This window comes from Aulonocara stuartgranti (genome assembly GCF_965226115.1).
Source record: "Aulonocara stuartgranti genome assembly, chromosome: 18".
Taxonomy (NCBI): domain Eukaryota; kingdom Metazoa; phylum Chordata; class Actinopteri; order Cichliformes; family Cichlidae; genus Aulonocara; species Aulonocara stuartgranti.
The window spans coordinates 26,286,153-26,307,962 of record NC_138954.1 but is presented as its reverse complement, the minus strand read 5'-3'; the positions used below and the strand labels follow the sequence as shown (position 1 = coordinate 26,307,962).

Genomic DNA, 21,810 nt, shown 5'->3' with positions numbered 1-21,810 from the left:
CAAGTCCCTCTGGCCCTCTGGCTTTCATTAACTTCCTCATATGCGGATCGTTTCTGTTAAATAGCGGTCAGGGATACTGAGCTAAACTGAAAGTTATCCACACTATTTATATTTATTTTATTTTTATCAAAAAGGTTAATTATATGTTTCACATACAAAATAATTATCTACATGCAGTGATGTGATGGACCTGTCTATAATCTATTATTCTTGCCCATGCCAGCTGGAACTGACTCAAGTTGAAAAGCTGCTACATAGATAAAACAAGCCAGTGCAGAAGAGCAAAGAACTGAAAGTTCACCAATTCAATCTTGAGACTTGCTCTGAAAGTGAATCAGTCCTCGTAGATTCCGAGGTTAAAATGCCCAACTTCAGCAGATTAGATAGAAATGATGGAAGTTTCCATTCTAATTTTATTTTTATAACACCAAATCACAACAATGGCCTCAAGGCGCTAACATTCAAACTAACCCCCTATGAGCAAGCACTTGGGACAGTGGAAAGGAAAAACTCCCTTTTAGCAGGAAGAAACCAGGCTATGAGAGGGACAGCTATCTGCTGGGACTGGTTTGGGGTGAGGGGAGGGAGACAGTTTTTTTTTTTTTTTTTAATAACTCATTTGTTTGGAGTTTGGTTTCAAGTTAAGGGTGTGAACATTTTGACTGTGTTCACACAGGCAGTGCTAGCCAGCAACTGTCTGCTAGACCTCGCTTTGCTATTTTGAGTCACTCAGCTAGATCTCTTCACTGTGTTTGTGCTGTTGCTCGCATTTAAAGCATTTTCAGTGGATTCATCTGTTTGTGCTCCAGTTTTTTTGTGAATGAAAATCTCATACAGTTTATGAATGCTAACCAAGACTGCTATATAGCTGATCATTTAGCACTGGTGACAACATAAAACAAACAACATAAAATAAATACGGAGGTGGCCAAAATGCTAACTACATAACATGCTAATGCTAATGTGCATCTTTTATATTCAGTCTATGTAGCCTACAGACGGGTTACAGACCTGTGAAAAGGAACAAAGTTTTCCAAGGGCAACCTCATGATTGTAAACTGATTAAGATCTTACCAACAATTCCAGTATTGGGTGCGATTTGGGGCAATTCTTATCCTAAAACTATTATATAAATACAGTCTCATCAGTTTCATTGGACCATAGACCATATGGAGGACGGTAATGAAAAAAATATTCTTGTTTTGTGGGAATCTTTTTATTTTATTTTGGCAACCACTATTCTACAGGAAAAAGTAGGTATTTAAATATATATCTGCCTGTTCTAGTTAGAATTACCTTCAGCAGTGTTACTGCACTGTTGTTAACATTGTGTTACCTCTTGGTGCAGTGCATTATGCTTTACTCATTTCTTTTTGGTCTTGCATCGTTTAACTGGGTTCTGTTGCGCTGACTGTGTGTCTGCACTGAGCTGTACAGTGTGTTGCCTTTGACACTGCCACCCACCACAGCGGCAGTGTCATGTAGTGTTTATTGCAGCATCACACATTAACAAACACTGTATGCGTGTTGCACAGTGTGTTGCGCTGTTATGTTACTCAAAACTCTGTTGCATTGTGTTGTGTTCAAGGGCATTCTCGGGAGTGTTTTAGAATGATTTTGATGCCTTGGTTGTTGCCAGGCAACAGCTGTCCTGAAAGAGAGATGAATGGGTGTCCCTGGGCATCTTTTTCGTCTTCATCTTTCCTTTCATCTTTCTTTTCTTCTCAATGCCTCACTTTCAGGTGGCTGAATTCATCATGTTAATGCCTTCCAAAACCAGATTTACATTTACTATAATCAGTATCTAGTGTTCAAGTTCTTAAAGTTTGCATAAACATGCAGTGAAGACATTATGCATTGCACATACACAACTTTGCTATTGCGTTTCAGAAGAGACTTTTACGCAGCAGCAATGATACAGCTGCTAAACCTGTTTGTAGAGATGTTAGACTATAAACTATACATGTTGTGCCCACTCTCATATAAAAGGCAATTAGTGGAGGCAGGCAGCATGCTTTACATATAAACAATAACAATTCATATGCAGAGTGCGGGTTCTTTTGTTTTGTGGAGGAAATGCACTCATTTCAGACTGGTGAGGCGGCTTCGGCGCATCCTGACACACATGAACAGAGAATGGAATTAAACCACTCAGGTGGTGTGCAGCTGCGTGGTGGATTTCTGTCACATGCAATTTAACCCTGAATAGGTAATGTTGGGTTTTATCACTCCTTTGTTATGCGGTTTGTTCACAACTGGCATTGTTGCCAGTCTGCATTCATTACTAATGCTTGTGTGTTTGTAAATTGCGGAAAGGGAAAGTAGAAATATGTTTTTCAGTGAGGATTATAAGCTTGTACGCAAACTATGAAGTAGCAAACATAAATAAATAAACAGATAATTACAAATTTAGCAGCTGTTCACACCTGTGTCAAAATCCAACCAGAAGGAAATGATTCCAAAACACTCACCCACACAGCTTCTTTTCCACTTCTTGTCTCATGAGAGGCCCTTTCTGGGGTTTGCTACAACCGCTACTGCTGCTCTGCTGTATAAACAGTGCGCAGGTGTCTGATTGGATGCATCAGCCATCAGGAGCGACAAAGAGGTGAGATGTACAGAAGTCAAATCAAGTTCTCATCAAATCACGATCAGTGAACAGACAGAGCCCGTGCATTTGCTTCACTACACAGAGAGTTTTAATCAGTGTTAGAAAAGTGCAATCAGGAGCTTATAAAAAAACTTACAGAACTCTTAGGCACTCCTTAGTGTCTTTAAAGTGTGAATATAGCAGTCACAACAGAGAACGTACACTTTCTTCCCGTTGATGGACTTGAACATGTCAGTTACATACAAACAATACAACATTTCCCTCTGAAAAGCAACTGTGTAGCAGATGTTTAGGAAATCAGGAATTTTCTGCGAACATTTCTTTCTGTGACAGGTTTCGTTACACATGCTGATCAAACAAAGCTCATCATTAGTTATTGACTGACTATGGGAACATTACATGCAAGGATGCAAATGTTAAATTAAAGTTAAAGATTTCACCAGGCCCTGATGGTGAAAAACAAATTACAACCAGACCCTTTGAAAGGTACATTGTCTAAGGCAGGCGTGTGTGAAGAAGTATGCGAGAGAAGGCACCTACTAGGACAAAAATAGCAAACATGTACAGTATTTACCATTCAACAAGTAAAAAAAAAATGAATTCATTATGCCATAACATTTTGTCAGGATTATGGATTGCTTTGTAATGTACAGAAGAATAAAGTTTAATGGCTACTTTTTCTGGACTGATCGTACAAAGAGTCATTTTTCAGACGCCTCGGCTGGCTTTTGAGGATCGTGTTACTGTGTTACATTTATTTATTTATTTTAAATATAGTTTAGTGGTGAATATGCTCCAGTAGAATTGCAGTCTAGAAATTATCTTTGGTGAAAATGTAAACAATTGCACCAGAACACAAAAAATAAAATGCTTGAGGAATGAAACACACAAACAAAAACAAAAGCAAAACAACATACTTAACACAAATATATATTCACCTGATTAAGAGTCCTATAACTTGCTCTGTACTAGCAAAGAGTGCTCATAATAATAAGCAAGCTATAACTCCTCCCTTAAACAATGAGGCAGATGATGCAGTATAAGCTTTGCAGTATACATTACAATAGTTATTATTTAGGATCCCTTTAGGATATTGATTAACTGAGGCATAATAGCTGCAGTGAGCAGGGTGATTCAGCAACTGAAACAAAGGCAAGACGAAGAAAATAATCATATATGTGTTAATGTGGATATTGATGGCACATAAGAGGGGTACAGACATTCATTTCTCCCTGGTCCCAGACGTAAGGCACATTACAGGGCACACAGTTATCTCCAAACCTAATCCCCACCCCAGTATAAAAATCAGCATGACAACACGCTGGTTTCATTTGACATTTTGCTGCCTACACTATAGCTTCATCCCCCATTGAGTGCAGGACACATGTGCCCCTCAGTCTGCAGTCTGTTCGTTCAACGATCCACCTACCCACCCACCCGCCCATCTGTGTGTCCACTTTCCAACGGCACTTTACCACTGCTCCCAGCTCCAGTCATCCCCGCCTCCAAACACGATAAAAAAGCCTAAGATGGTGAGAAAGATGACGGCGTTTCCGGTCATCACCAATCCACAGGCACCCCACTTGATCTGGACGACAGAAATGGCCCATTAGATTTCCACTGTAATTTTGTTTTCACTGCACATGCACTACTTGTACGCACAGATGAATTTACGCTCATTTAGTATGATCTGAAACTAAATAAGTAAAGAGAACTCACGGTGTTGGTACGGGCCAAAACAATGGGTAGTCCAAACGATGATACCACAATGCCAGTTGTTAAGAAATAGGCCAGCTCTCTGCAGGCATTGCTGGATTCAGAGTCGTCACTGAGGCGTCTGGATATGAAGGTCGGGATGGGACTTAATACGTAGAAAATCAGGACAAACATCGGCCAGTAGACCCTGCAAAAACAGATGAAATTGTCAAAAATATTTACAAAGGGCATGAAACACTCGTCTTCAAAAGAATGGAACATCTTAGCACACCTGAAGTTCAGTTTACTCGTCATTAGGAGTTCTAAAACTGTGAAACCAGTTACAGAAAAATGTTCTGGGGCTCTTAGGGTGATTTCCAGTTTTGAAGTAGTAACTTCAGTCACATCAGAAACTGGCATTCCTGGAGTTTGACCAACAAGAGGACTATAAGGACTATAAATACAGGCCTTGACTGCATTGATCTGGCCTTTTTCTTTTGTCTCCAATCAAAAGTCACACAATGTAACTGCAGAGCGAATGATGTTGTTCAGAGCACAACCAAAACTCAGTTATTTCTGTAATAATGTAAGTCAGTGTCATAAAATAGCACGTATAGCTGCTGATACGTTTACAAGGAGAACTTACCCATACGTTTCTATTGCACAGCCCAGCAGAAGAAATGTCAGTCCAATAGCACCACTAAAGGACAAACCAACCAGTGCTAAAACGAGACATCAATAACTCTACATTAATCACAGAGTTGTTTTTGGCCAAAATATAAAACAAATACACGGTAGGCGTGGAGCACTCGTGGCAGAGCTAAGAGTTAGGATACACTAGATAATAGCAACAACTCTAATGCAAAAATCAACAGGTTAATAACTTATCTGGCAACAGATCTTAATGACCTGCGACAGAGACGCGAGTTTCGAGATGATACAGCAAACGTTTTGACCAGTATGGAAAACTCAGCTTACAAACTTTTAACTTCAAAAACTTTAACACTCAACTCTCGGCTGACCCAGCAGAGCCAAAATTAAAAAATACCTTTAATGCCTGCCATTGCGGTCAACGTCTGAAAACCCCCTCTTTGTGTTTATTTCTGCTCTTTGTGCACTGTTTACGTGCTCGGGCTCGATGTCGTCGTACAGGAACTTCCTGCTTCCTCGGTCGGGTTTTCCTTTCTTTGCATCAGGTGACCTCCTTAAAGCTACAGTAGCTCTGCGGCTAGCTGGGGCTTGAACTTCTTTACCGATATACTGTAATCTTGACAGGCAAAAAGTTTCACCTCACACCATTCACCAAGGTTGACCCAAACAGTCCTAGCTGGTGACGTAGTCTCTCAATGACGAGCACGAGAGGATTTAGCGCGTGCTTCCAGGGGGCTTTACACGTCTGCGTGTTGTGTTACAATATAAGCTGCTGCAGTAATACAGACTACATTACTTATTCGTTACTCAAGTGTTTTAATTGTTTGTTACCTTAATTTTCCCTACATTTTAAATGTATATCAAGTCTATCATTATTATTATTATTATTATTTATGACTATTTATCTTACCCAAGAGATACTTTCTTGTAGTTTTTCCTTATTGAATAACAACTACTATTACTTGAGTAAAAGTCATGACCCTACTTAAGTAATAGAACTAAAGTTTCAGTATTATAAATTAGCTAAACATTATTCAGAATTATATAAAATATATTGCTGGATCGTAACTACTGATTTATTATGGCATATGTCACTATAATCTTACAGCTGGAGCTGGAACAGCAGCTTCTGTACAGCTGGGGAGCTTTATCCACAATAATATAGTATAATACACTGCTTGAAAAAAAAGGGAACATGTGATCATCACAGTACAAGAAATAAAAAGTTAAAAACGTTATAAAGCACTGAGTCCATTCCCCTTTGTTTGTGCAGGTACACTAGTGAGGCAATAAGAAAGCAATCCCAGCAAAAAGGGTCTGGTTTTGCAGGTAGTGGCCAAAGACCGCAGCCCTGCCCTCTTCCCTTCTGACTGATTTTTCTGTAGTTTTGCTTTTTAATCTGTTTTCTTGTCACTGTCTGTAGGTGGTTTCGCAAGTCGGTTTGCTACATCTCCCAACAGAGCGTGTGGATAAGATGCCATGCTGTGACACAAGGAGAGTTGGATAGGCCCGTATAATGGCATAAACCCATCAGCAGGACTGGTTTCTGCTCCTTTGCGTGAGGAAAAACAGCAGGAGCACTGCCAGAGCCTTATAAAATGACCTGCAGCAGGCTACTCATGTGCATGTTTCTGACCAAACTGTCAAAAACAGACTCCATGAGCACGGTATGAGGCCCCAGCATCCTTTAGTGGGACCTGTGTTCACAGCTCAGCACCATGCAGCCGGTCTTTGCCTGAGAACAACAGATCTGCCAGGTCCATCACTGTCACCCAAATGAGAGCAGGTTCATGCTGAGCACATGTGACAGGTGTGAAAGAGTCTGGAGATGGCAGGACAAACCTTGTGATGCTTGTAACATCATCTGTGAAGCAAACAGGGCACCAGTGGCAGACCAGTCAGTTCTGGTGTTCTCTGGGGGCATGCCAATCAAGCTGCCCAGTACTGTTACCCCAATGGAGTCCAGTTCAGCATATATTAGATTCATACTTTAAAATCTGCAAGAACAATATGAAACTATGAAGGCACTATATTTACAAATAATATATCCGGGTACAGGTTCTGTACTCTGGCCCTATACATGCTCACATCCAACAATGTTGGGCATTACTAGATTTGCAGATTACAATAGCATTGGTGTGGAGACACCAGAGGAGCCAATATATTTAGACCCCAGACACACCCTTGAATATAATACCATGTTATGGATTTACTTATCTACAAAAGGCATGAAAATACCTTTTAGTGCTTCTTAGGCACCTTTATACTATGCATGTAAATAGGTTTTGATTTTGTTTACTGACATTAGGTTTATCATTCATAAATACTTGACTTTTGTGTCCTCCTTAGTTAAGTTCCTCCTCCATTTGCAGTCTGTAATATAATATTGTGTTATTGACGGACAGATCCTGATCACAGAGTAACTATGCATGTAAACTTGTGCAATCTTAGACTGAAATTTTTAGTGGAACCAAAACTCACACCACGACGGGCCTGAGATGAACCACAGCTGGCCTTCCCCTTGTTGTGTTGTTGTTCCCCTTCAGGTTCAGTGCATTATGGAGATGAAACCAGACAGAAAGGGACAGTACTTCAAAGGGCATGAGTGATCACAGAGCTGGGGCAGATGTTTGTGGACTTGTGCTGTTGCCGTCCAGATGGAAATTATGTGGTGCACTCACCAGATATGGATAAGCTATTTGAAAAAATATTTTCTTGCAGTTTAAAAGTTTCCTTTGTTGTTTTTGCTTTGTTGGTGTGCTAAAAAGGTATCAGCATAAGTTGTACTTACAGATAGTGAAGTAAAAGAAGAAAAAAAGAAAAAAAAGAGGACCCTTGTCACAGTGAAACTAAAAGATCTTTAGAAGATGTTTTCTTGGGAGCAGTCTTTAAATGCTGACTTGTTGCTTTTTGTCATTTTCAGACTCAACAGAGTCAAACGAGCTGGAAAGCCGTCACTCACTCTCAAGCACCCACCCACGCACTCAACTTCAATTTCAGGTTATTATTCCCCTAAATTAAGGGGTACGCATGATCCAAATGACGGTTTTAGAGGATTAACGACAGGAAACAGCCCGTTCCTTCTTTTTAAACTCAGCACCTGCTGCTGTCATGTTCTAAGTTTCTCAACTGCACATGTCAAGTAGTCTTCAGTAATAACTGGTACAAAAAGAAAAAGATTTTTTAAAAAGAGACAGTGCTGATGCTGTTTTTTAAAGAGTTTCACTGAGGAAGTGAAAGTGCTACTTTATGAAAACATTATGCTCAAATAGGTTCAATTTTTTTTTACTAAAAACGCTGACCTTTCTGTAATCTTGCAGATTTTAGCCAGGGCCTCACTGGTGAGAATGAAAATGACAGTTAACAAAAGCAAAATTGAAACAAAGTAAAGTAGATGTAATATCATCTGCCATAAAAAAGCACCAAAGCATGCCACAACCGAACCAAAAACAAAAACGCTGTTTAATATATCACATTTAATTTCATTCAACTGCACACTTTTGCATCATATGTAGCTACAACTGGATTTGAGACTTCCTTTATAAAAAACAAACACAAACACAAAAAAACAGGATGGAAAAACTTACAAAAGAGCGTTATTTTGTCAATTAATAAGGAATCATATAATGACAGACGGACCAGTTCGACCGGTCCTGTGATGAAGCTGAGAAATCTTTAGAGCGATAGTGGCAAGGGGTGCCAGCATCACCTGTCCAAAACAAGGATGGCACAATTAGAGACTCATGCACCTTGCTGCCATATGTAAAATCATCCAAACAACCACAGAGCAGTAACACTGTTCCTTTTCACCACACAGCGCTACATTTCATTTAAAAAGAGTTTCTGCTTAGTGATTCAAAGGTTTGTCTTTTTTGCCTGTTCTGGTCAAAATGCAGTTTTCACTTTTAGATACTCCACCTGTGCATCCCCAAAAACGTGTTCTTTCTCGTAGCTGTCGAGATAGATTTGAACTGTTGCCCCATCAAAACTGGTCCCACTGAGTCTGTAGATGATTCGAGAACCATCAGAGAAGATTATCCGCAGCCCCTGCAGTGAAGACAGCCCAGCGCAGACTGAGATACATTTTTTTAGGGTTTGCAAACACAGCTGAGAGGCTCTGATGCTGACAAATCGCATACATTATGCATCTGTGTATACCGCAAGACTATCATTACAGAAAAATGCACCACAGTGTTTTTCATGTACCTGGTTCCTGGAAATGGTGCCGTCTACCGGGTCTGCATACTCAAAGCTGTCTGCTTTCTCCACCTGGTAGATTTTGTCTTCCACAGCAAATCTTTGCCTCACAAAGGTCTTGTCGGTGATTGTGATCTCCAAATCCTCCATCATTTCACATGCTGCATCTATGTCTACATTCTCGTAGTCATACCTGGGCAAAATGTAAAGAGTAGAAACAAAAATCTAATGAGAAAAAAAAGGCTACATAAATAAATAAATAATAAACTAACAGGTACTTATTATTGATTATTGATGCCTTATTTTACATATGTTTTGTGATGTGGCTTAATTTGTGTTGATAATGAATATTTTGTAATCAAAAGTGAGTCAGTACAGACAATACTAATACTAATATTACTACTAATAATATTCTCATGTTAAATGTTCTGTCATACAGTGCAATGCCACATATGTTCCACTAGGTGTCAGTAATGTTCTACATGTGTCTTCACATGTCTCGTCGACCCACCTGTTACAGCTTCATCTGTATCAGTGACACAATTTCTGCTTAACTATATTTCAGCCTCTTAGAACAAACAAATAAGCAAACAAATAAAATAAAAAAACTTTATCACATAACCTCAGTAATAATACGGTGTTTTTTTAGTGTGTCCACATCTCACCTGGTGAAGTAGTTTCTTCCATATTTTAGCCAGTGGTCCTTAACTAAATCTTCCACACTCTTCTTTCTGGTGGCCAGGATAGACAGCCATGCCAGCACAGCCCAAAGCCCATCCTTCTCACGAATATGGTCTCCTCCTGAAGCGTGAAGTGGAATTAGGTTGACAGTGTTGAGAAAACATAAAACAAAAGCCCAGAATCAGAATCCTCGTCTTCTTCGATTTAGTTACTTGGCACGGACACGCAGTACCTGTACCAAAGCTTTCCTCTCCACACAAAGACAGCATGCCTGCATCCATGAGGTTCCCAAAGAACTTCCAGGCAGTGGGAGTTTCATATAGCTCGATTTTCGTTGCCTTGGCTACTCTGAAGGAAATACAATGAAAGAGTATTCTAAGGCAGTTTGTTTTGATGGTGATATTTGAAAAGCAGGCCACACGTTTACCTGTCTAATGCCGCACTTGTGGGCATAGTACGAGCAAAACCTCTCACCCCTGCATGCTGAAAGTACGGGATGCAAAAAATGTTGTCAGCAATCACAGCCACGGAGTCAGATGGGGTGACGAAGAAGCCATGTTTACCAAGGATCATGTTCTGGTCCTAGAAAGCAGAAAGAGGTTTCTCAGGCCCAAGGAAATGTCTTTTGAAGCTGCATTTTTATATTACATATATTCTTGTAATGTTTGAAAAAAACCAAACAAACAAGTAAAAAGCAGAAATAATAACTCGGTAAGCCCACCCCATCGGCATCAAATGCTGCACCAAAATCATACTGTCCGTCTCGCATGCTGTCAACCAGATCTGTAGCGTATATGGGGTTAGGGTCTGGGTGTTGACCTCCAAAATCCTCCTTAGGGACACAGTTAATGGCAGAACTGGCAGGACAACCCAACTCAACACACAGTATTCTCCTCACGTAGGGTCCTACCGCTGCAGAGCGGACAGGTGAGAGAGGACAAAGATGAACTAGGCAGATCTGGTGTTGCACAAAGTATTTTAAAACAACAACAAGGAGAAAACTGAGGCTCACAGTGCTTCAGCCCTGACGTTTTGTTTCAGTGTTTGGGGACGCTCAAAATAGATTTAGTAATCTAATGAGAGTAAAGTCACAGATCTGACAACCCAATGTTACCTCTCCCAGAATAGAACAGAGCCTCAAACATTTATCTCATTATTATCTCCATTTTTCTGTAATATTGTTAAGCTTCTCTTTTACGTTGCTGACATGAATGTGAGAAATATGGAAATCATATAGATTTGAATAGCATCATGCTTCATAAGCAAATGAGTTAAAGAACTTGCTGGAGTTGCGTACAAATATAACTATGACATTATATGATAAATGAGTTAGTTATGAGAGCATTTTCTCTGACCTCCGTGCAAGGCATCCAGTCTTATCTTGAAGTGGTTCTTGCCAGACAGAAGCTCCTTCAGAGCAGCAAAGTCAAAGATGTTCCTCAGCATGTTAGCGTAGGACTCCACAGAGTCTACGATTTCCACTGCACAAATCAGAAACAAAACTCTATCCATCATCAGGGAAAGAGATACATAAATACACTTACAATACGCCTTTCACAAAGAAAAAAGACAATATGTGTAATTGTACCTGCAAAGAATATATCTGGTCAGTCATATAACTAGCCTCATATCCCTTTTCCCCCCGCATGCTCATTAATTTCGATGATGAATGAGAGACTAACATTAATGCTCTAGTTCACCTGTGAATGGCTTGAACTTGTTCTCCAGGTCAAAGGTCTGTTTTCCCATAGTTGTCAGATCCACTTGTAGTCCAGGGCAGGTGGCAAACTCCTCAATGGTCCTGCTGATCTGAAAGATCTTGTTTGTGACTGCTTCGTTGGCTGGGCCTGGATGAGGCAGAAGAAGCCTGGTTTTATGATGACAGTGTAAAATTACAGTATTGTAACAGTAGAAAAATCTTCTATTGACAGGAATAGCGATACTGAATATTGTGTGTTGTTTTGATGTGTTTGAACTTTGTCCCAGATTTGTGCCAATACAAGCATCACATTTTCTCTGTGTCTGAGCCACATATCCGAATGAGGCCTTATTAAATGCCTGACTTCTCCTGTATCACTATTTTGCACTTGGCCATTGCGACTGCATGCTTTCTTCTCTCAAGTTACCATACCTCCATTTGCAGTATTAAACTTAATGCCAAAGTCTCCATCAGGTCCACCGGGGTTGTGGCTGGCAGTGAGAACGATGCCTCCGATGGCTTTGCATTTCCTGATCATACAGGAGACGGCTGGCGTGGACATTATCCCGTGGTGTCCAATGATCAGACGACCCACCTGGGGAAAAGTCACATAGGCGTTTTTTACTTGGGTGAGAAAATTACGTATCTTGATATATCAGCGTGAGGCAGGGGTGGGAATAGCAGTAAATATCAGGTTTGTCACAGGTCTTGTCAGAAGTAAATAGGATATTTTATTTCACAAACGGCACTTGCGGCACACCAAGAGCAAGTTCTATCATGTGTACGTGTATTTTAAATCCCTCTAATTATATCATTTACCCGGCCCAATTAGCAGACAAATTTGGATCTAATCTGGAACACTTGTGTAGGCCATATGTGTTCCAAACACCTGACGTGTGCTGCGTTTAAAGTGTCAGGTGTTTATGTCGGCAGAGAAAATAAAAAGCAACTGGTTAGGTTAAGTGGCTAAGTGGTTAGGTAGTATTTCATGCAAACCAGTGCTAATGTGGTATAGAATAAACATCAGGTGACCTTTCAGCCCACAAATTAAAATGCAAGTTATTTGCTTTGAAAGATCAGTAAATGGTGACTGAATGTAATGGTGGCGGATGTTTCTCTGCCAATAAGACTTAAGCCTTGCTTTCATTAATCTCCCAGGAAAAGGATCAGTTATGCTACTAAAACAAGGGGATACCCTCCCCACCCCCACCTCCCCGACCCCAGGTAGCTCAGATTATGTTTGCGGGAAGGGTCCTATTATTAGAGGAGGAGAAAAAAAGGTCATAGAGGGAGTGATGGAGAGCATTCCCTCGACACGGAGAACTCTGGGACTTGGAAGTGTTTCAAAGTGACATTTCCGATATTTATTATTAGATCGGATATTAGATACTGAACAGAGATTAGTGTAATATCTAGTCAGTATCTTATATCCATATGCAATTTATCATTTAATTTAAAAGTTACAATTATTTTTTTAAAAATATAATTACATCAAAAATTATGTTTTTTTGTTTTTTTCTACTTTTTGATTATAGTTTGGACAGTAAAAGCAAAAGTCACAGGTTGCAGTTGACATGAAGGTACAATTGCTGACAAAGAGATAATAAGTTACTGGGGCAGGTGACACTGACACACATGCAGTTATCTGCTCATGTGCACACTCACCTGCCAGCATGCACACACAAACAAGGTAAGCAAGCCCTTACACATGGTGACACTGACCCCATTGGCAGCTGCCATCTGCACAATGACCTGAGTAGCCGTTCGATTGAAGAAGCGTCCGTCTCCCCCCACCACCATGGTTGAACCCTGGCGATCGCGCAGGTCAATGGAAGAGAAGACACTCTGGATGAAGTTGTGAAGGTAGTTCCTTCTGGACTGGAACACATAGACCTTTTTCCTCAGGCCGTTGGTGCTGGGTCGCTGGTCTGGGTAGGGGGCTGTAGGGACAGTCAAGACCTGCAGAGGGCTGTTGTCCATTGTTTCAAAATAAAGGTCTAACTTAATGCTGCAGCACAGACAGCGAAGGGGAACTTGTTATTTAGAGGGAAATCCCCTGTCAGCTGACATGAGGAATGGTACAAAGGAGCAGAATGGAAAGGCAAGAGTTTGACTCCTCCTATTATTTCACTGGAAGCAGAGGGTGCTTGTGCAGCCTAAAATAACCTTCCAAACTAATGTGTGTGCAGAGGCAGGCAGAGTAACTGAAGAAGCTGCTTCACACATGTGCAGGGAGATCACTGTCAAGTCTGCATGGCAAAACACAAAGAAGTGTGTGTGTGTGTGTGTGTGTGTGTTTAGGTGTGGTTGTCGTGTGAATGGTTTGTCTATTTGTTTAGTCCTGCAGCTGTGATTAGACTCATTATGCATAAAAGAAGTATGACCTCTGTCATCAAAGTCATGTCTCACACTATCTCAGGGGAGGATATTTCTCGTTTTTAATGCTGTTTGTGGAAGCAAACCGTGGGACAAGCAGTCAGAGTGTAATCGGGAACACACATGTGAGTTTTTAAGGAAGTATCAGTTTTCACATTAGACATACTTCATGGTGCAATCAAATCTCAGTGAAGTCATCTGCACGCGATGGAACAAGACTGCCCTCTGGAGTTTACTGAGCCCTCCTAACCAATCAGTAGAAAAAAAGTTCAGCCTTTTGAAATATTTGTTCAAAAGTCAGTGTGCCATGTAAAATAAATAAATAAATAAACATTTATGGTGGCATTTGGTGGCAGCACGGTGGCACGGTGGTTAGCACTGTTGCTGCACAGCAAGAAGGTCCTGAGTTCGATTCCACCATCATGCCGGGGTCTTTCTGTGTGGAGTTTGCATGTTCTCCTCGTGTTTGCGTGGGTTCTCTCCGGGTACTCCTGCTTCCTCCCACCGTCCAAAGACATGCAGCTTGTGGGGATAGGTTAATTGATTAATCCAAATTGTCACTAGGTGTGAATGTGCGAGTGAGTGTGAATGGTTGTCTGTCTCTGTGTGTTAGCCCTGCGACAGACTGGCGACCTGTCCAGGGTGTACCCCGCCTTTCACCCTATGACAGCTGGGATAGGCTCCAGCGCCCCCCGCGACCCTGAAAAGGATAAGCGGATGGATGGATGGATGGACATTTATTTGTTTTGTCTGCATAAATTTGGGTTCTGTTTTATTTTTTTGTTACTGAAAAAATGTGAAAATCCAACTAAAATGTATTTATTTTGAAGTTATTTAAAATGTACTTACTTAAAACAATGCAAAAAAATACATTAAATATTAAAACCACTACAGCATGGATTTAATTATTTATTTGTTTAATGGGAGACATAAAAAATTCACCTTACTTTATGGGAGCTTGAGGTCTTTGTTGATATATCAAACAAATTGGCCCCTCCTCCCACCCCTTACCAGAAATTAGTTTGTTGCGTCAGGGTAACAGTGTGCTATAAAGGTACCAAAATGTTACCGTTTTCTCAGACTCATGCAACAAAATCAGGCAATCATATGGTTAAGAGTTTCAGTGTGTGTGACACTGAATGTCCTGTATGAGAAGCTTATGAAACAGAGTTGGATATGATATTTATATTATTTGACTTTTAGAGTATCATTGCATCCTTGTACCTTACATCTCACTGCATAACATCCTTTCCAAGCACCTGAACACACTTCATTTACTACACACGCACATTATATATGTATGACCCTCAGCTAACCTCGGATCTCCTCATTTGTCCTCAGACCTGATTCCAGGATACTCTTACTCATGCTCGCTCTCATCCAGTTCATTGTTCTCACTGTAATGTGTCACATGTAAACACATTCTTTCCTTCCATAAAAGCTTCGTGTACCCATTTCCTGTAAGTTGATACAAATTCATGTTAGTGTTTGGTTTGCCTGTTTATATTTATATATCCCACCAGTCAAAATGTCAGAACAACTTTTCTTCCTTACAACTCCACAAAATGATGCCTGTTGTTAAATTATATGGATTTCCTCCAACAATTCTACTTCATCTGTAACGACTCTTATATATAAAGCAAAATTAAGCTCTCAATTTTTCTCCAACACAGTTTTAATCCATTACAATTCTGACAACAGCAGTGACAAAAATTTATGCGTTTAGCATTTCAGAAGTGAATAAATTCCAGTTTTTAAAGTCTTCTATAACAGTTATTTGATTTTTGTGATAATAACAAATATATCAAACAAGGAACCTATTAATCACAACAAAAGCTGACACTTTTAGATGCTGCTCTTGTTACATAAAAAAGGTCAGCATGAAAAACATATAGAAACAATTCAAGAAGAGATTGTGGAGCCTCATATATGCATCCAACTTTTTCCTTTCTATGTCATGATCCAGTCAAGGGATCCTTCCCAAATTGTCAGGGGTCAGTGAGTAAATGTGACCCAATATAAAAACTGTTCATATGTGACTGTTTCTTCTCTATGATCTGATCCTTGTAACATATAAATAAAAACAGAATGTAATTATTTGCAAATCTCTTAAACCCCATTTTATTCACAAATAAAATCATATCAAGTATGCATATGGAGTAAATGTATAATTTTAAGTAATACATGAGCTCATTTTGAATTTAATGGAGGCAACATTTCTAAAAAAGTTGGGAACGGGGCAGGAAAAAGCTGTAAGCATATGTGGTATCGGAAAGAAACAGCTGGAGGAACATTTTGCAACTAATTATGTTAATTAGTGACAGGTCAGTAACACACTGGGTAAAACTCTGTGACAAATTGTGGAAACTGTGAAGACTCTCACCATCTGCAGTAAATGAGAAAATCAAGAGATTTGGGGAAACCTGGAGGAATCGCTGCTGCCAATGACAAAAATCAGTATTGGATGCCGTGATTGTCAGCACCTCAGATGGCACTGAATTAAGAACAGACATGACCCTGTTATAGAAATGGATCAGATCAGAGAAGTTCAAGTTCAGTTCAAGTTCAAGGTTCTTTATTTGTCACATGCAGGAAGGACGTCTGATTCAGGGGAAGTCAATTTTTGGGAGGTGCCACATGATAGATGGAGATCTGGGTCAATTTGAAAGAAGACGCCTCTTACCTGACATCCCCTGGATCCCTCTCCTACATTCAGTCCACTCCTTTAGTTTCATGTGAAGATATCTCACATTCAGGTTAGTGTCTCCACAGGTGCTGAACCAGCATCCACTTAGAAAATGATAGAAAGCGCATACTGTGAAGACAATAGTAGACAACATGTGCATCTGCTGTAACCAACTGGTTTTCTGGTGGGCACAGCTGGTGTCCTGATGGTTGTTATGGTTCCTATACTTTGTGGAAAACATCACGCCTGTGAGGTTGTTCATGGGTCAGGCAGATTTCCAGACACGTGCGTGAGGTGAATGGTGTAGTTGCTTGTTGGCCCATCAAGGTAAAAATCTGTATTCAATGAAGCATCTGTTCTGTCTCAAGTCCTCCAGATCTATGTGAAGGACAGAGTTGCCTGAAGAGGATAGAGACTGAATCCTCCTGAGACAAAGCCAGAACTCCTCTGTGTGCACGAGAGAGAGATTTGGAGGCTCAGAGCCAACATGGTTTAACAAGTAAACATGAAAAGTGACGCAGACAAAGATGCTCACAGGGGTGCAGGCACCCTGTGTTAGTCACAGAGATTATAAAATTACATGATAATGATAGTAATGATGATAAGAATCAAATGTGGAATTTGAGAATTTATTTTCTCTGTAAAATCTCACCTCCATAATCTCCAAAACCATTTTCATACTTTTACTGATCAAAATTTACTGAACCATCCTTTCTCTTGCTCCATGGTCTAAGTTGAAAACATAGAGAAGAGGGGATTTAAATTTATAGCTTTTATATTTGCACGGTTTTTAAAACCTTTTTTGGCTGGTCACCACTCATTAATAAATGAGTAATGATCCTTCGGTAATGACGGAGCGCTATTTTGTTTTTCTGAAGTAGAGCTCCCCTGATTCATCGAGTACTTCATCAAACAATAATTAGTTTGCACTACTTAATGCCTCACACCTCCCAGACAGGATTTTTGGCTTTTCTTTGCCTTGTATACAGTATTACACAAATTTGGGATGTACAAATCAAACAATGTGGTGATATTGTGACTGGTGACAATTTCATGCTGTATGTGTTAAATTAACCAATAACCCGTTACTGATAAATAACTATCTTTAGAGGTCTTATTCTTTTTTGTAATTGTTAGTAGCTGAGTCTATATTTATCAATCGCATTCATTTAGCCCTTATTTGCACAGTTCTCTCATGAAACTGTATTAATGACATGCTGAAAACCACAGGAAATATCCTGGACACGCTTGTAAATGATGAGCATTCGAGGTCTGATTGAATATTTCAGGTTTTTAATAACACATTACAGATATCAAACCATTAAGTCGCTCACAACATCACCTTAAGCTTCATTATCCATATTATTGATTGTTTTGGTCCTGCTGGTAGAGCCTGAAGTCAGGTAAGGGGTGAGTGTTGGAGCTTCAGCGCTGAAGGTTTCTGGCATCTTCTCAATGGTCTCCTGGGCTAGCTAACATGTTGGCTATCAGCTGTGGAAAATTGTCAGAAAAACTTTTGGCTTGCAGAAAAAAATCTTCTCACTGACTCTATGTAGAAATCTTCAAAAGCTTTTTCAGTGAAATGTATAAAGCACTACAGCACTGGCTCAGATGATCAGCATCTCAGTAAGATTTAGATTTGGAGACTGGAGGCTGCACATGCTTGTATGTGCGCACATATCACAGTATAATTCATGGACATGGTCAGAAACAATACTTAGGCTGTGACAGTCAAACAATGCTCAGTCAGTACAAAACACCCCAAGTGTGCCAAGAAAACATCCCCCACATCATTACACCACCACCATATCTAACCATTAACCCAAGGCAGGATGGATCCATGCTCTCATGAGCTTCACGCTGCTTTCAGCAGCTGAAATCGAGACTCATCAGAACTGGCAACCTTTTTCTGATCTTCTATTGTCCAATTTTGGTGAGTTTGTTGAATTGTAGACTCCATTTCCTGTTCTTAGCTAACAGGGTAGACCCCCCAGTGTGATCTTCTGCTGCTTTAGAGATGCTTTTGCCAGGTACTTGGAGATGATTACAACTAAAGTTGCGTTTGAGTGGAATGTATTCACTCTGACTGAAGTGACGACAGGAGGTGAATCATGCATTTTATTTTCTTAGTTAGCTAAACCCTTCCCAGCGTTATGCACATTTGTTATGGATGAAGAGTCACCACCAAACAAAACAATCATAAGATGCCATTCATTTTTACTGAGGTCTCTATTATTTACCTTTTCCTCTAGAATATTGATCTTTGTCCTCTGGTAGATGAGCTGGTCACTCAGTTCCCTCACAGCCTTCAGCAGCTGTGTAATGCTTTGCTCCTGGCTCTGGATCACCTCCTGATCAGGGATGAATGTTGAAAAAAAATAATGATTGTTAATAATAATATAGTATTGTGAGCTTGTATAACAGCATTCAAACACTGAGAGAATAGATGGAAAACAAAGATTATTGTAGTAGCCAAAAAGCATAAAGGTTGTCTGATTTATTTTAGAGTTTATTGTTGCACAATACTGTTGCAGTGATCTTTTTTTTTTTTTTACCTCAGCAAAGGACAGAAACATCAAGTGCAGGTTTTCTTTCTAACAACGGGTTACTCACCCTAAGGCTATTGATCTCTGCTGCTCGTTCACTCGGCACAAGGCCAAGTGACAGACTGCTCAGTTTCTCCTCGAGGCCCTCCACTTTATTCTGCAGTTGACTTTTCTCTTGCAGGATGCTGTTCATCTTGGAGCTGATCTCTTCAGAAAAGCCCCTGAGTTCTTCATTGTTGGCCATTAACACAGTAGCAGTACTCTTCAGTTCTTCTTCTGTCACCTTGATTTCGCTGGCCAGCACTGACAGCTGGCTGAAAGAGCGATTGAAGATGTTGAGTTTTTGGAAGATATCATTTATCTGTCCCTTTGTTTTCTGCGCAAACTGCCGCAGGCTCTGACCCATTTGGAGGAGGCCATTTGCCGGGAGATACACGTCATCCAAAGCAACAAAGCGGGACTGACTTTCAGCAGGAGCCTCGAGGTGGAGGACCGGAGGTTCCTCTTCGCCACAGAGGGCAGGAACACAAGCAGCAGCCAGGGCAAACACGAAAACAATTCGTGTTATTCTCATACCTCGCTCTGTGACGGGATGAAGAGTTCCTGAGTGAAGATCCAGAGCTTTATACTCTGTCTGATATCAGATTAATGATTACCACGTTAGCTGAATCAACATCTTTCTACAGAATGTAGTTTTCTCCTCTCAGGGACTGTTGAAAGTCTGTTTGGAACTTATGCTTTATTCAAATTTTAAAGATTAGTATGTAAGTGTTATCGTCACTTGGGATGATACAACAGCATTCATTCACAGAATAACACAAAAATCATAATTGTTGCTAAATCTATATATAATACATCTATAAATTATGTAGATGTGATGTTTGAAGCTAGCGTACAGGACTGTGAAAACCTGTGCAAACGGGAAAATACAGAGATTTTACAATTCTAACAAAGTTGAATGAAATGACTGCCTTTATTCATCAGCACAGTCTGAAATCCCCAAACAATTCTTTAAGTAGTCTTCAGCAATAGTTCTCCCAGCTTCTTGAAGAACATTCAAAGATCTTTGGATTTATTTGGTTCTTAGTCACCAATCCTCGACTGATACCTTTCTATTATGTGTTTTTCTATCCAGGTATGTTTTTAAGCTTCTTCACAGACACCCTTTCACTGAGACCATTTCTGAGGCTTCAGTGAACAGTAAATAGATCATCTGAAAGTCCAGATCCATCTGTCAGATGCTGTGTCAGGTCTTTGATGGATTTTTTCCTATTTCTTAAGGGCACTAATCTGCTGTAGATAGTTTGTTAGGCCTGTCACTTCTTCTTTTGTCTTCCACTTGTCCAGTTTAAAATTTTAAAGGACAGCCTGCACACCATGCTGAGATCTGCTAAGCTTTCAGCTAATAGCTCTTTGAAAATCACCTTGCTGGTACATAAAACACCATTATATGCCTCTCATTTTAAGAAGAAAATGCAAAAGAAAATTTTAGAAAACTAAAGAAATGTAAATAAATGTCTTTTCACTGGAAACTATTAGCAAAGTGCCTAAAGATATAATTTGGTGTATTTTTTGTCTGTGCTTGAAAGATTTATAAGTCAGTGTTAAGTGACTTAAACAAACAAACAAACAAACAAACAGACACAAAGAAAAACTTTGAAAGACTTTCAGAAAACGTGAACTGTTGCTCAAGACCAGCATAGGAAATGGCAAGAAAGTCGGGCTCCTTGGAAACAAAGTATAAAAAAATCGTTTGAACAGAAATCCAGAAATGTTACAGAAATGTTAATGCCTCTTAAAAGTCGTTATTTCATTTAATCTTTCTAAAGATGTTTTCCTCTGAGCCAGGACAGTGTGAGAATGCCTTGAACTAACCTTTAAATAAGGTCGTGGCTGGTCCCCTCTTGTTGTTGCAGTAGTATGGTGGGTCTATTTGTAATTTGTTTTTTAAAAGATGACCCAAATTACACAGGATCAATTAATAACAACTCTGTGGTTTTGAAAGGCCGTATAGATGTGTAACATCACCGAAGATCAAACACCTGTTCCACCAATTCTTTACTCTACACGTCCCCCCAAAAGAAGAAATGTCCCCGTAAGAGATTTAGGTCCCCGACATCAATAATACATGAAACACACACACACACACACACACACACACACACACACACACACACACACAAGAACGTACGAAAATAACACTCTCAATTGTGGTGGTGCCTGTCAGTTAAATGTTAACTATGACGGTTGTATGGGGGCCACAGTGTGTACACAATAAACTTAGTCCTCAGCCCAGACTTCCACCAAAGGCTCTGCTGTCTGAAAGGTCGATTGTATGTGGGTGTCTGAAACAAAAAAAGAAACTAAACCACTCACAGCCTTTTACATTATGTGTGTATTTGTTTTTTTTTTGGCTGCCTGTAGCCGAGAAAAAAATGCTATGAAATGTGACAAACTGAAAGAAACTATATAACATCATATCAGAGGGACTTTACCTAAAAGTAGTGATGGCCCGCTTGAAGCTGACGCTCCGGAGCGTGTGTCGAAAAAAACAACACACTGGTTCAGAAGCACTGTGTCGAGGCTTGCTTCGTTTGGCAAAAGTCACGTGACCAGTGACGTCCGAAGCTTCATTACGCACGTAACTGCTTCGGTACCTGATTCAAAC

The 21,810-nt window shown here is 40.1% G+C and overlaps 3 protein-coding genes across 6 annotated transcripts; all 3 read right to left on the bottom strand.

The window, feature by feature from the left end:
- Positions 1-4,053: 4,053 nt before the first annotated feature.
- On the bottom strand, positions 4,054-5,590 carry leprot (leptin receptor overlapping transcript). Its single transcript, XM_082513196.1, has 4 exons — positions 5,355-5,590; positions 4,953-5,028; positions 4,331-4,514; positions 4,054-4,199 (listed from the first exon to the last, which is right to left on the bottom strand). Exons 1-4 carry the CDS (start codon positions 5,368-5,370, stop codon positions 4,083-4,085), a joined length of 393 nt encoding a protein of 130 aa, XP_082369322.1. The 5' UTR covers positions 5,371-5,590; the 3' UTR covers positions 4,054-4,082.
- A 2,838-nt stretch (positions 5,591-8,428) lies between these two features.
- On the bottom strand, positions 8,429-16,961 carry LOC309693711 (phosphoglucomutase-1-like). 2 transcript variants are annotated; one of them, XM_082513179.1, is made up of 13 exons: positions 16,771-16,961; positions 16,594-16,725; positions 13,257-13,474; positions 11,967-12,129; positions 11,536-11,682; positions 11,191-11,316; positions 10,557-10,747; positions 10,263-10,417; positions 10,068-10,183; positions 9,820-9,955; positions 9,164-9,347; positions 8,876-9,004; positions 8,429-8,666 (listed from the first exon to the last, which is right to left on the bottom strand). In XM_082513179.1, exons 1-13 carry the CDS (start codon positions 16,856-16,858, stop codon positions 8,577-8,579), a joined length of 1,875 nt encoding a protein of 624 aa, XP_082369305.1. In that variant the 5' UTR covers positions 16,859-16,961; the 3' UTR covers positions 8,429-8,576. The 2 variants fall into 2 exon arrangements, with proteins under 2 accessions (XP_082369305.1, XP_082369306.1); XM_082513180.1 differs by lacking the exons at positions 13,257-13,474; positions 16,771-16,961 and having other exon boundaries at positions 16,594-16,667.
- On the bottom strand, positions 16,634-20,387 carry LOC309693717 (angiopoietin-related protein 3-like). Of its 3 annotated transcripts, none has more exons than XM_082513190.1 (3): positions 19,210-20,387; positions 18,837-18,947; positions 16,634-16,700 (listed from the first exon to the last, which is right to left on the bottom strand). In XM_082513190.1, the coding sequence occupies exons 1-3, from the start codon at positions 19,714-19,716 to the stop codon at positions 16,668-16,670; spliced, it is 651 nt and encodes a 216-aa protein (XP_082369316.1). In that variant the 5' UTR covers positions 19,717-20,387; the 3' UTR covers positions 16,634-16,667. The 3 variants fall into 3 exon arrangements, with proteins under 3 accessions (XP_082369316.1, XP_082369314.1, XP_082369315.1); XM_082513188.1 differs by lacking the exon at positions 16,634-16,700 and adding an exon at positions 16,961-17,043; XM_082513189.1 differs by lacking the exon at positions 16,634-16,700 and adding an exon at positions 17,863-18,087.
- Between the last annotated feature and the right edge of the window lie 1,423 nt (positions 20,388-21,810).